The sequence below is a fragment of the Tachysurus vachellii genome, chromosome 10 (genome assembly GCF_030014155.1).
Source record: "Tachysurus vachellii isolate PV-2020 chromosome 10, HZAU_Pvac_v1, whole genome shotgun sequence".
In the NCBI taxonomy this organism is placed as follows: domain Eukaryota; kingdom Metazoa; phylum Chordata; class Actinopteri; order Siluriformes; family Bagridae; genus Tachysurus; species Tachysurus vachellii.
Window position 1 is genome coordinate 19221914 of NC_083469.1, and position 14277 is coordinate 19236190.

Consider the following 14277-nt stretch of genomic DNA (forward strand, 5'->3'; position numbering starts at 1 on the left):
TTTGTGTTCAAAAGTGTCAACGCCCAAGTTTCTATTGCACAAGATAAACCACGCTGCCCGTCTGAATGGGTCATTTGTTTAAAAATGACATTTTATTGCACATATTCATCACACAACTTCAACGTACCTAAACAGATTTGAATGTAGCAGACGTTACAAGAGCAGTGGTTGAGTGCGACAAACTGAACTCGAAATTGCTTATTTGAGAAATTTAAGCAGGTCAGAATATAAGCAGAATCATCAATTTCTGGAACACGACATTAATATTTTTCCTGCGGTTCGGATAAATCAAAGCGGATGGCACAAAGGAAGGGGGAGGGGGGTCAGAATGTGCTCCCTCTTCACGATAAAATCTCTGGCAGGATAAAACCCGATTGCTTCCGTCCAAAGTGGGGACAAACTCAAAGACAAGTTGGTTGACAAGGTTAGTCAGTGCTGTGGTGAGAAAAATGTGCGCGTTTCTTTGACGTAATGACGCACTTCTTTAAAACGGGACTTGCTGTCTTTAAGCAACTTGACAATAACAAGCAGCTCCAACTGTGTTTTACTGCTCAGGCCTTGACAGCAGGTTTAGTCATGAGGAGACGACAGATAAAAGACAGCTCTGAGTGCTTTTACATAAGTGCTACAGACTGGTAGTGTGAATAGACTGAGTTGTGTGTATGTGTGTGTGTGTGTGTGTGTGTAGTTAGTAAAGCCCCAACAAAATTGCTAGCAAAAGGGTTCAGCAGAAATGAAGAGCCTTATCTTCTGCCTGCAGCTTCACTCCCCTCTTTGAACGGTGACTCATTAACATAAAGATTTAGTGCACCACACATGCACACACGGACCTCCTGCTATGTTGACACAGGTGACATTCGATGCAGTAAAAGACAATTATCTAGATTGCTTGTGTGGGTGAAACACACGCCCTTCTGCAAAAGCGCTTCGGACAACATGAGCCTGGCTCTGTGCTTAAACCGACAGTGTGTGTGGCATGGGGGCGGTGAAGTGCAGGGCGGTGAGGCGTGGTTCGGTGCTCGGCTCACACGAGGATGTACGGCGGCCCAGGACATCTGCACATCACTCCAGCTCATCTCTAATTCATAATGAGCAGATGGGTTACGACTAGTTTTTTCAGTATACGACGGCATCATCTGGAGTGGATAAAATGTCTCGCCTGGGAGGAGACATGGCTTTAGGGAACAATAATGACAGTGATAGCATTATTTTACTGTGCTGGACTGTGAGCTTATAACTGGATTAAAGAATAAAAGGCGGGTGGCTAAAGTTTAATTTCAGACCTAAAGATACAGAATATATGCATATTTGTAGTCAGAGGTAAATCTGAACCGTCACATGAGTGAGTCTTTAGATTAAGTAAATAATGAAAAAACTGATCATCATCAATGAGAATGAGCTCTCATGAGTTTTTCAGCTGTCAGTTACTTTAAGGACAAAAGTATTTGGACACAAAATTGAAAGCACAGAAAGGTCGAGAATGTTTCTGAATGCTGTAACTTTACAATTTCCCTTCACTGGAACTGAGAGACCCAAACCTGTTCCTACATGTCAATTCTCCTGCTAACTACACACCAATTGCAGTGAAAGGAAACTGAGGGCAGAACACTGAATGTGAGTGAATGACTTGCTGAAATTGTTAGCTACCAAATTTTTGTACGTGTCTCCAGTCAACCAGAACTTAGGATTGTGCAGCACACTGAAGCTTTAAATTACATGCTAAGCAAATTAAATAACAACATGGTCAATATGTTACTAATTCTTGCCTGATATACAAATGCCCAGTTCAACCAACAAGACTGGAGTTCATTGTATTGTTGAGTCGGTTTATCTTTTTTGTCTTAGTTCTTGGCATGAATACGTTCTGTTTCTCCACATCGTACGAACCTGCCATGGCTTGTGAAGCCTTCTTTCACGGGCTCATTTGTGCGAGTGCCGATGCTGATGTCCACTCCGATGTCTACGCTCTGGACTAAGTACACTTCTCGGATGTGCGGCGACAGCCCGTCACAAGCGATTTGTTCCGACAACTCCTTCCCGTGTATAACACAGACAACAGAATGCCACTGGGAATGCTAAGACTTTGTGGTGGTGGGGTTTTTTTTCGCTAAGCATTCTCAACGGACCTGGTACATGTGTCAAAATAGCTCTGCTTGGCTGAACAGGAGACAACAGCAGACATGAGAAAACATGGCCTAAAACACTGAGTAACCGCAGAGAGGAAATAACACATCCGTTTTTCAAACCAACGACAAGAGGGCCGTGATTTGCAGAACAGTTTTATCATCCTATATATTCCTCTCAAACTGGACATAATTTTACACCTTACAGATATTACGGATGTGACATGACACAGCAGTCTGGGTGCTGAATAAAGCAAAGTATATTAAGTAAAGCAAAGGTTTGAAAAATATTGCAGCAGGCCTAATAAATGTATAATTTTATTTTTTTTTTAACATCAGGGCTCCTGGAGCAGGCCCTTTGTCCTGTGTTGTGGCTTGTGGCAGACAATCTTATGCACTCAAGTAAATTATTTACCTGAAGGCACTTCATTGAGAAGAGAGTTTTCACAGAATTTCATCAGCTTTTTATTTAATTTACCCTTCCTGGAATGTTCAAAGACGATCTGACAAAGAAATGTGTGGGTGTTAGTGTGTGTGAGTGTCAAAGACGATCAGACAAAGAAGTGTGTGTGTGTGTGTGTGTGTGTGTGTGTGTGTGTGTGTGTGTAAGTGTGTGTATTCTCTGCGTATTTCTAAACAAATCTGTCTCATCTGTTCAGAGCCTACGGTGCTAGTGAAGTGGTAAGGGGAAGCACCACTACTAAACAAACAGAACCACTTCAAACTCAAACTGACGTATTTTATTCATAGCTATGAACTAATCGCTCCTGTTTATGCATTAAAACTGTATTCATGTTATGAGGGTGACCCTTCAAAACATGTCTGAACATGGCTACACTAGAACTTTAGTGCAACAGACAAAAGCATGTGGTCCATGAGATGCTGCTGCATGAGACACACAAACACACACAAAAAAAGAATAATAATTCCAGCTCTTCTTCCATGCAGCGTTTTTGTTACACACGGGTACTTTAGTTCTGGCTGCCGACTTTTGGAAAATTGCTAGAAAAACTCATTTACCAGCTCATTATCGTTATCTTTTTAAGGTGGCAGAAATACGGAGCAGTCCAAGCCATTTTACCAGACAACACTAAACCTTTGTGTCATCATGACAGCAGCAGAGAACAGCTGACAAAGAGCCAGGTGGAAAAGCAGGATGTCCCAAACAGCCGAGTCCAATCTACTCTACAGAATGGTGTCTAGCTGTCTGCTGGCTAACACCTATGTTCGCACCTCGCAGTGACAAATCGACCTCATTTGCACTGAGAGCTTCCGACTTGCGATGGGGATTAGATGTGGGCGTGTCCAGTGATGCCGGAAGTTGAAAAAAGTGAAATGTTATGTAAATAATGAGCAACACATCGACCAATGGGAGCGAAGACAGTAGAGCACGTGATTCGTGGCTAAGAGTGCATGCTGCTGCTTCTTCATCTTGTACGATATGAAGCATATATTTTTTAGTACAGTGATGCCTCGAGATATGAGTGCATTGACATATGAATTTTTTGAGATACGAGCTGTGATTCGACCAAATTTTTGCCTTAAGACACGAGCAAATTTTTGAGATACGAGCATCCGAGCCGCCGCTGCCGCCGAAACAAAGATCCCCAACAAGACACATGCACGCACACACACACACACCCGGCACATGAGGCTTCGTCAACGTGTCACTGAGAATGCTGAATGTGAGCCATGACATCAGAGGATTCCTTAGATGAGCTTTCTGCTTGAGTTCAGCTTCGTCTCTTCCTTTTCCTATTGAATAAACAGTCTCGTAATCAGAAATCAAGCAAAATCCACAATATTCAGAGTAAACTGCACACACACACGCGCACATATGCCCACATATAAAGCCGCATTTCCACTGCACACGACAAACAACGGCCGATAAACAGGAAGTCATTCATTTCCTATGGAGAGTTGCAAAGGCGCTGCGTGAGGTTCCGACCATTTGCGGATCCGTAATTTTCGGATCCGTTTTAAGCGTTGGATCCGTTAAAAAATTTAACTTGTGCGACTACACCGCATCTGATATGCTGACCGACAGGTTTTTATTACAACGACCGGCAGATGTTAGTGAGGAAAGAGTGACAAAAAAGGCAAAAACAAGTGAAGAGAAATGCAATGAAGAAAATTAAACAAAATTAATGTAAAGAAAACAGAAATTGTAGCAATTAAGTTCAGTTAAGTTCATTAATTTTAGTGAAGTTTAGTTAAATTCCATTTAAGTGTAAAGTAGCATTAAGATTGTACAGTAGCGAGTAAGTGAACGAAAGTGAAAGTGTAATTCCTCCTAACTCCTGTTTACTCCTCCCTCAACCTCATGCGCATCTTCCGTAAAGTAAAACCAGTTTATTTTTTTTAACATTCCCTTTTATTACTGTATGTTTTATTTGTCATTTATAAATACAGCTACTGTACATTTTTCATATTCAAAACACAAACAAAACAACTGGAGTGGAATTTTCGAGCTGGAACGGATTAATGGGATTTCAATTAATTTAAATGGGGAAACTTGTTTTGAGATACGAGCAAGGTCACGGAACGAATTAAACTCGTATCTCGAGGCATCACTGTATATTTATACAGTATATGTCTATTATATCAGTGGCAAGAAAACTGATTTGGAACATTACTTGCTCCGCCCACTGAGACGTTATTACTATGGTAACCAATAGCCTCCTGATGACTTCATAGTACAACACATGTAACTGCAAAAAAATCAGCGGTCAAGTCTGGCGGTGGATTTATTTAGTGACACTCCTTTACATGAACGTCATCATCGCTGCTGCTCTTTATGCAGTATCATTAAAATGCAGCATATTATGAATAACCGAAACGTCCTTCACTTACAACGTCTGAATTATTCTGACATTTGAGGTGAAGAGAAACCTTGTAAGGAAGATTTAAGTAGTTCTCGCAAGTTTAAAGCATGCATTTTATGGCAAAACAACACTGAAAGCCTTATTTGCAATAACACGATTTCAAATGCCTCATTTAGTGGCTTTTACACCATGGAGATCACCACTTTCTGGTTTAAAATGCTTTTAACAACATAAATATTCATTAGAAATGACAGAAACTGCAGCACTCAAGGAGAACTCCAAACATCGGAGAACAAAAAGCAGCCCATTTACATTAGAGAAAACGCTCGAGTACACTCGGACGTCTAATTAAAGGACTGAGCTCCTTTAGCTAGTCACGCTCTGCAATTTGCCTCTCAACTTAAGTCACTTCCTGGGTTTTCAGCGCTTGCTGCTCAATGTGAATGTTCAGCATGCAAATACAGATTTCATATAAAAGCCATATTTAATACTAGACTTGGGAGATTGTGTGTTATATCTGATCGTCCTATCATGCTCCATAATCATCACCAACTGTGAGGTCGGGGGGTTATTCGTATTTTGCAAGCGAGGTTATTCATGGCTTTATCAGAGTAGCGAGTACATTAATGAAGCAGAGTCGCACTGAAGGAAGTCACACTGTACGGTTGTTATACAGGACATAATACAGACTAAAAGAGAACATATTACGAGATAAAGCACAATTTATTTCCATCTATCTATAAGCTGCAAGCGCCACGTTTCCCCACGGACGTTTCTTAAATCGCCCAGCCTTGGCATGATGCACGTTTCGTCCATCAGCCATGGCATGACGAACAGAATCTATCAGCAAATCCTGATACCATCAATCATCCCAAGCTTAATCAATAGTGAATAACATTTTACAAATACAATAACCTCACTGAGAAAGCTGAGAGTAGTGGCTTATCGCTGCTAGAGGTGATAAGCAAGTCTTCGAAACATTAAGAAAAAGTCCATTAAAAAAATTTTTCAAGTCAAAAATTCACTAATATTCGAGTCTATAGCTCACAAAATGGAAGGCGGAGAGACGAGCCAAAGCATGCAGCATGTTCAGACTGGTAAAAGGCTAGCTGTGATGGACAAAAAGACACAAGCATTTCCTCCAGGTTTTAAAAAACACAGCAAAGAATGTGAGCAACTAAGCCTGCGTGTGTGTAAGAGCTTGATGACCCCTTTCATCCACAAAATGCACTGAAAAGGCTTTTAAATAAAGTCCTTGAGTACTGAGATACAGCCAAAGGGGTACTAAGCCTTCACTGCAACTGCACAAGTCAACAACTGACCTAACAACACGACAATGTCCAAATGTGGGTCACTGTATAGCACTTTTGTACAAGAGTGCGATACTACATTCACAAAACGAGCTGGTTCAGAAAAGCGATTTTCTGTCCTCAGATTTCTGAAGACGCAGTGATGCTGTGATGATCTGAACATGTTTGAAGACAGGATGTCGGAGATGCAACGCTGCACAGCTGCATAGCTACAAACAGCAAAGCCATTAGATTAACTACATTTCCCTGTGCAGCCGTTTATGTTAAATCAAGCAGCTTGTTAAATTAAACTATATTATAGCAATGACTCCAGGGGTAAATGCAGGAAAAGAGTCCCATCTGTGAGGAGGTGTATATCTGAGCAGCACTTATGAGGCTCTTGGCTTAGCATGCTGCTGTTGTGCTGTGTCATCAACACACAAACATACTCGCCGTTGCAGGCCTAAAAGCCCTCGGCAGACTGAACACAGAAACGACTTCGGTGCGGGTTACGCCAAGACAAATTCACCTTCGCAAGCTTAGAATTTTTATACTGTTTATACAGTTTTGTATCATGAGTAGCTTGTAGAGTAACAGGTCCGTTACAAAAAAGTTTAACTCTTTCTACCGATCATGAATTTAACTTAGACATTTTTGAACAGTAAAAACAAATGAATTATTTGATCGCCGCAAGATATAAAATGAGTCACGACATACACAGATCATTTTACATCTGTTGGGATAACCATACACAGGATTTAAGTAGTTGAATATAACACCTTCAAATTTGATATGCTTATGAAAAAGCACCGTCTCAGAGAAAAAGTGTTTGATGTTTCACCATTTACTTAGACGACATACACATGGGTTTTTCTGGAACGTTTATATGAATACATTGGCCCTAATAGGATATGTTCAAACAGAAATACGTGTGAACAGCTACAAATCCTTAAAGCCGTGCGAGTCATTAACCGCCTCTGTAGAGTGACATGAGAAGGCATTTCTAACATATAACACACCCAAAACAGGCACAAATTCCATTTCCATCCACTAAAATTGCATCCCTGTCGCTGCTGACTGGGGTCAAAGCATGCTTATAAAACACCACAAGTTGCCATAGCCCACACAATCTGACATTCTCTAAAGTCCTGCCACATGTATTAGCCTGAATCAAATCTTACAATTTACACCATCAATCAAGGTCTAGCTATAGATCCAAAACAATCATCATCCACTGTAGAAAATATCCACCAAGCACTTGACCTCCTGCACACAAGACTGAAATAATCCTATTGGTCCCTACACAAAGTGATTTACAGTGTAACCTTTGGCAGTAAATTGGCTCGACTAAACTGCATCACAAAACATCCGGTTTATTATTTTGGATTTTTTTAGAGCAATAACCAAATCCGTAAGACTTACCTGTAAGTTCAATGTAGTCCACACACTTCTCAATAAACAGAGGGATAGGCCTGTCGTGGCTGACCAGGTTCTGTAGAGGAACACCAAAATAGTTGCTTTCCCAATTTCTTCGAGTTGGCGGATACAACGGCTTGGGAACTTTTGCTTTAACCTATAAAAAAAAAAATTTAAAAAAATTAAAAAAATGATAAAACGGTAGACGTTAAACATGCCATAAACAAAGTAAATACAAGAAAACACTACCATGATTCCTTACATGATTAATCATTAAAATGTTCAAAATAATTCTGAACTACTAATTGTTTTGATGAATGAATTTTAAACTGAAATCTTCAGGTCACAGTTTTATCCAGGTGAGGGTTAGGGTGAATCCTGTGTCTATCCCGGGAATACTTGGTGCAAGGTGAAAGGATACGCTCCGGATAGAACACCAGCCCTTGTCCTTGGCACCATGTATACACACACGCAATCACACACCATGGGCACATTATCATAGCCAGTCATCTACTCTGCCTGCACAGCAGGAAGATACCAGAGAACTCAAGAGAAACCAAGGTGAAACCGACCATGTGAAACTCTGCAGTCAGTAACCGAGGAGGCAGTGACAATACCTGCTGCATCAGTGTGCAACTCATCGACTGAAATGTATTCAGAAATATGCCAGCTTACCTTTTTTGGTTCCTTGTTTTTTGTTGCTTTCTTTTTCTTCAACTTCTTGTCATCTTGCTCTGGGTCTGAAGTGATGGCTGGATTGTCTATCCCTCCTTTCCATGGATCCACAGGAGAAAGTAAAGGGTCTTCTTCACTTCCACGGTTACCCCTGCCTTTTTTCTTCTTCTGCACTGCCGGCCCAGACTCGTCGTCACTGACGTCAGAGTGCACTCGTCTATGGTACGCTTTTGTCTTGCTGAAAAGGATCTTCGATCGATGTTTGTATTTGGACGGTCGCCTGCTACCCTGTGATTTCAACGTGCGATCAAAACCGTTCTCCTCATCACCATAAAAACCATGATGGCCACCAAATGAGTTACGCATTCTGCTATGAGTGTCCTCTGGAACAGCATAAATGTCATCGTTGAAGCCTTTCGATTTGTGGAGTGTGTCAGCTGGATCTGCGTAATTGTCAGCCACCTCAATGTCATCATGGCCCATAAGTGGGCCTCGTGTTCTTCTGCTGGCTCTCATTCCAGCCTCGATGGTCTTCAAAAGGTTGGGATCCAGCTTCTTAACATTAGTCTTGTTTAGCACAGGTTTAGGTCTCACTGGGGGAGGCACTTTGTGGTTGCGTTCATGATCACCTAGAGGTGTGCTATGGACAGGGTACTCGTTCCCTTCCAAGTCAGTTTTATACTTTCTTTCACTCGGGGTGGGCAGCAGCTGTACGTCATCCCCTATAGGGCTATAAGGTGGCGGTCCTTCAGCATCATCTTCAGAATCAGGATAATAAGAGTAGGCTGGTAAATGGTTGTGAGGTGACTGGGGAAAAACGTCTTCAGAGGTACCATGGTCCCTTGTATTCTCAAACATGAAGGAGCTCTCGATACTATTCTTCTTCTCAAGGACTTCGTTAAAAAATGGTGTGAAGACTTCCGTTTGCCTGTGGTACTGAGACAACGAGTAGAGAGCTGTAAATTTGGCCGTGATTTCTGTAGCAATGCGTTCCCCCTCGGTCATCAACTCTTTAATGGCCTCGTTCTCAAAGAAATCAGCCTGGCTGTCCGTGATGGCCACCATTTGGACTGGAATGACATCTTGAACCTCTGCCAAGAATGCCCGCAACATAGCCATAGAAGCCTTTCGTTTTGCTGAGTAGACCAGTATGTACCCATGCACCAATTCATCCTTTCGGATTCCAATCGAGGAGTGGTAAGAGAGGACAGTGACTTGTATGCGTCTGCGACTGTCACCAATGATTTTGTCAAGGTAAAGGGTGTTGCTCTGACCAGGCTGGCCAGCACTACAGGAATGTGAATCCAGAAAAGGTGACAGAATAAGATCCACGCTGAATGGATCTCCGCACATGGCACACATAACTATCCGCAAATCTGTTTCGGACAAATCCTTGATGGAGGGCACAGGACTCATCAAATCAAAATTGTGCTTTAGGCCTTCGAGTACTGCTCTGAGCGCTTGTTTTATTTGAGACTCGTTAAACTTTCGGGGAAAGGTCCCAGGGGGCATGTCAATGAATGTGCACTGTAGCTTATTAGCAAGCTGTTGGCCCTGATGCCTTAAAATAGGCATGTTTTTGCAAATGCTGTCTCGCTGACTTGCTAAGATTAGAATGAATGGCAATGGCTGGGCAAATCTGTCTCTTCTGCTCTGAGAAATCTCCACTCGGATTCGGTTTATGCGATCGCCAATATAATTTAGGGATTCTATTGAACTGAAGACACAGAAGAATCCATGAGGTTTAAAATTTGATAACCAGGAATGGTTCAAAACCATGGGAGAACTTGCTTCAACAGGTAAAAGGTCTAATTCATAGATCTTACCATCGAGGGTATACTCATCGTCTGTGGACTGAGATTTTATTTCATTAGCAAGTTCTTGAGCTAGTCCTTCACGGCCAAGGAGACACAAGTTCACTTTGTCGAGAATCGAGCTGTTGTAGTACAGATTAGTGCGACCGTGGTCCAACTGAACCAGCCTATTAGCAAGCACCTGCTCAACCTTCAGATCCACACAGCTCGTGCCACTCAGACATGTCTCTTTGGTGGGATGATAAACAAACCCGATGTGCTTCAATAAAAGGGACTCCCTATCTGGGGCAAGTTTCTGTAGAGCTCTGTATCTGGGTTCCTCATTGAGTACAGTGTGGATTTCACTCATTTTATCACAACTAGGGGTGGCATTCAAATCCAAGTCATAAAACAGCTCAGCGTGCTCAAAAAGCATTTCCTGGAACTCCTCTTTGGCGACCTCAACTATTTCCTGCTGATGCAGTGCATACACATCCCTGCGATCAGCTTCTGTGATGTACTTGTATGCATCATCCTCCATGACAAAACACATTATTTCTTCCCAAGGTTGGCCAGGACTTATGAAATGTACACGATCCAGCGTCTTCTTGAATTTTTCCTTCATTTCCAGTCGTCTCTTTTCAGATATCAAATGTTGGACATGGTTTTGGTAGATCCGCTCACCTTCTGCAGTTTTAAGGATGTCAAAGGGGACTCTTCTGTCATCTGTTTTGTTAACATGGTCTGTCTCATCCCATGGGGTTTGCTCCAGCACGACAAAGTAGTACTGAAACTCATTCTTGCTTTTTAACATGTTCTGAGCATCTGTCCAGCTCAGGTGCTCAATCTCTTCCAAGTTGCTGAGCATCTTGTTCAAAATTTTTGGCAAACTGGAGAGATAATCGTCTCTTCTCTTCTTGATATGCTCTTGTCTCAGCTGTTCAATATGCTTCGAAAAGGTGTTCCTAGCCTTCCGACTACCTTCCAAATTAATGTATTCCTCGTAGTCTGGGTAGTTTTTCAAGGAGTTGCTCACGACTTTCCAGTTCGTGTGATAATCTCGGACAGACTGCACAATAAGCTTTTCAAACTTGACCGTGACTGTGGCTACTAATTGTCTTTGAGCTTTGTAAGCCTCCAGGTAAGGGATAATTTTGGGTTTACCTCGTGTTTTGTCCATTTGCTGGGTTAGAGCATTAAAACAGAGCTCCACGTTGACAGACAACAGAGCCGACGTCTCAACCACCATAAGATTCTTTTTGCTAGCGGCGAACGTCTGGACATCCCGTAAGTATTGCTCTACGCACGAATCGCATTTTGTCGCAGCAATGATGATGGGTTTTTTTGACTTGCCAATTTGCGAGTGAAGGCTATTGATAAATTTCATCTGATCGTCAAATTTTCTGTTGCATCCTTTGCTTACGTCTATGCACAGGACAAAACCGTCAATATTTAGCTTCCCGTCAGGCATCTGCTTCTGATCAAAATCCTGTTCCAAGCCAAGCTGATCTGTGCAAATATACATCAGTTTCTCAGCAGACTGCAGCTTTGTAGTTGCAGCCCGCTTAGTGTAGGGTTGCAAATTTGTGCTCCGGTGAGGCAGAAAGGTCTGGTCGTCAATAAATTCAGTCTGTTCAATGACTTGAATTCGACAATCAAGGCCATCATCTCCTCTGTGTAACACTTCCCCCCAGTAAAGGAAGTGATCATTGTTCACCACACGACCTCCAAAGTCGATTGTGCTCAACACAGAAGTGTGCTCTGAGTAGTAGCTATCTGCGCTGGGATGCACATATCTGTTGCATAGGCAGGACTTGCCCACCCCACAGTTGCCCTTTTCTTTCTCGGTGCCTGAGAGCCCAACTACACTGATAGTGTATGTCGGTGGACGGGGCTCTTTGTTCTTGGCCATTATACAGCCCCTCTCATTGCCTTGTTACTCTCAGCAAAGTCCGTCAGCGAGGCAAGGATAAAGTTCCATTGGCTACTGCTGATGCATTTCCATTTCTCGTTAGGAACAGATGTGGATATTCCTTTCTGCTAGATCGCTGGTTTTGGAGCAGCTGCGCTTCTCCTCGGGCATCACCTACCTGCAGTGCATAAATGAACATCATCAGATTACCAAATTTAACAGTTGCATTATTGTCAATGAAGACACTAATTCACATGCAAATCATATAGTCAGACCATATGTACATACAGTCCAATGCAAACAAAGAAAGGAACAAAAAGCTAGTAAAACTGGCATTACAAAAACAATGTAATAGCAACACTCAGCAGGCTTAGATACACTAAATATTACTTTGCCATACCTTAGAAAGTAAATAGTGAATAAAGGTGTGTTTTTATAAACGTGCCACTGTTGTACTCTGAAGTCAACTGATTGAATGTACTGGAGTTGTGTAATGCACATGAGGCTTTTTTGGCCTCTTTCATCACTGACCTGGTTTCACACAAAAGGACAGGTGGTAGCTGCATGTTTTTATCCAAACACTTTTTTGAATGCATTTGTAAACAGAGTTTGTACAAACTTTTCTAGGGTTAAGTGTACAAGCAGAGTTGTGACTAAAGGTTAGGTGTTTGAGCTACTCAGTATTTCAAAAGTATTTTCATTTTCGTGTTGCTTCTTTCACTACCCATGACACAAACCAAATGCATATATTCTACGAAATATCCAGACACACCGTGCACTCATTCGTGGAAAGAGGCCCCTGGAAACATGATCCAACTGAGCTCAGTACAATGCAATTCACCATCAATCCACTGACTTCTCTGTGGGGCTACGATTATAAACTGGTAAACTAAGATATGGCAGCATGCTAGATACTACTGGGTACTAATAAAATACCTACATATACGTCCAAGGTTTGCTAAAGCAAAGCGTTTGCCCAATAAGTGGAACCCTAAAATGTCAGTTAATAAAAACTACATCAAGAGTAAAAGTAGGAAATTTTCTTTGGCAGTTGACTGATGTGTAATCGGTATGGTAAGAATAGCACACAGAGCTTTGTGTACAAAGTTTATCACAGAGCATGACAACAAGAGAGAACACTGACAGATGCAGTTACACATTTCCTATGGCTGAATCACATATGGTGTTTTCAGGTTTAGAGTGCATTGCATTACCAGTACACTATGACACCAGTATTTTATGCCCTATATAGTGAGCAAAGTGTGAATAAGATGCTGTAGTTCGTTCAACCTGAAGACAGCAGCTCATGCAGTACGTCGACAGTGCAGTGGGAAAGTGACGTGTTATTTACTCTACTATATCTTTATAATAAACCAGGAGGCATTTAACAAAACTATCCACCTTGAAAGACTAGCATGTTAATTTTAAAGGTAATGTACTCATCAGGGTTGCCCTAGGTGTTGACTAAGTTTTTTTTTTTTAATTCTTTCTTCTACATAGTTGGTTCATTTGCACTTTAATTCGGAGATTCCTATATTACCCAAAATGAATGCCAGGTGGAATTAGGATTTGCATCATCTCCACCTCATGTGACAGATGCAGCATCACTTTAGTCCTTGAGTATGTCCAGCCTGATCACTTCCTCTCCTGTACACTCTGTTTAAGTTGAAATGGATCCAGAACTTCAACATTCTCAGCATCGATACCATTGTGCTTTTAGCTGTGTCGCTAATTACCGGTGTTGAATACTTTTTCACATAACTCAGCGCAATGACTTTGTACAGCAGCACTACCTTCTGTGTCCGGCGTTTGCCGTCTCCGCTCCTTCTAACCTGGTTAATAGGACATTGAAGGTTGACGGAAACAGTGAGAACGAGACGGATTTATTAGGATCTAAAAGCAAAACCAGGCTGTTATCTGTTTACCTTTTTTTTTTTGTCCACCTGTGACATCAGACAGCCACAAAACAGCAAACTTCTGCCAGGAAAAATTCTCACACGACTACTTCAACATTTTTAAAAGAAATTTTATGTTTTCAGGCTGGTGTTTTCCTTTGTTGTGTGTGTTTGACCTCCAGTAAAGAACATTGCTCTGGGTTGATGAGCTCAGTATGGAAAGGGATTAGTCACAGAACCATCTATCAGATAGTCGTTGAGTTATTATTAATGATAGAATTTGTTCCAATCATTTGAGTACTGTGTATCAGTAAAGCAGGAAACTTAGTCAGTGAATTCTTTGGTGTTT

The 14277-nt window shown here is 41.7% G+C and overlaps 1 protein-coding gene across 1 annotated transcript in view; it reads right to left on the reverse strand.

Moving 5' to 3' along the window:
- The window catches only part of arhgap5 (Rho GTPase activating protein 5), a 32743-nt gene that overhangs the window by 17257 nt on the left and 1209 nt on the right, over nucleotides 1-14277 (reverse strand). Inside the window, exons 2-3 of the mRNA XM_060880124.1 lie at nucleotides 8329-12211; nucleotides 7660-7810 (exon numbers count right to left, since the gene is read on the reverse strand). Coding sequence (XP_060736107.1) covers nucleotides 7660-7810; nucleotides 8329-12033 — 3856 coding nt within the window. The 5' untranslated portion in view covers nucleotides 12034-12211. The remainder of the gene's footprint in view (nucleotides 1-7659; nucleotides 7811-8328; nucleotides 12212-14277) is intronic.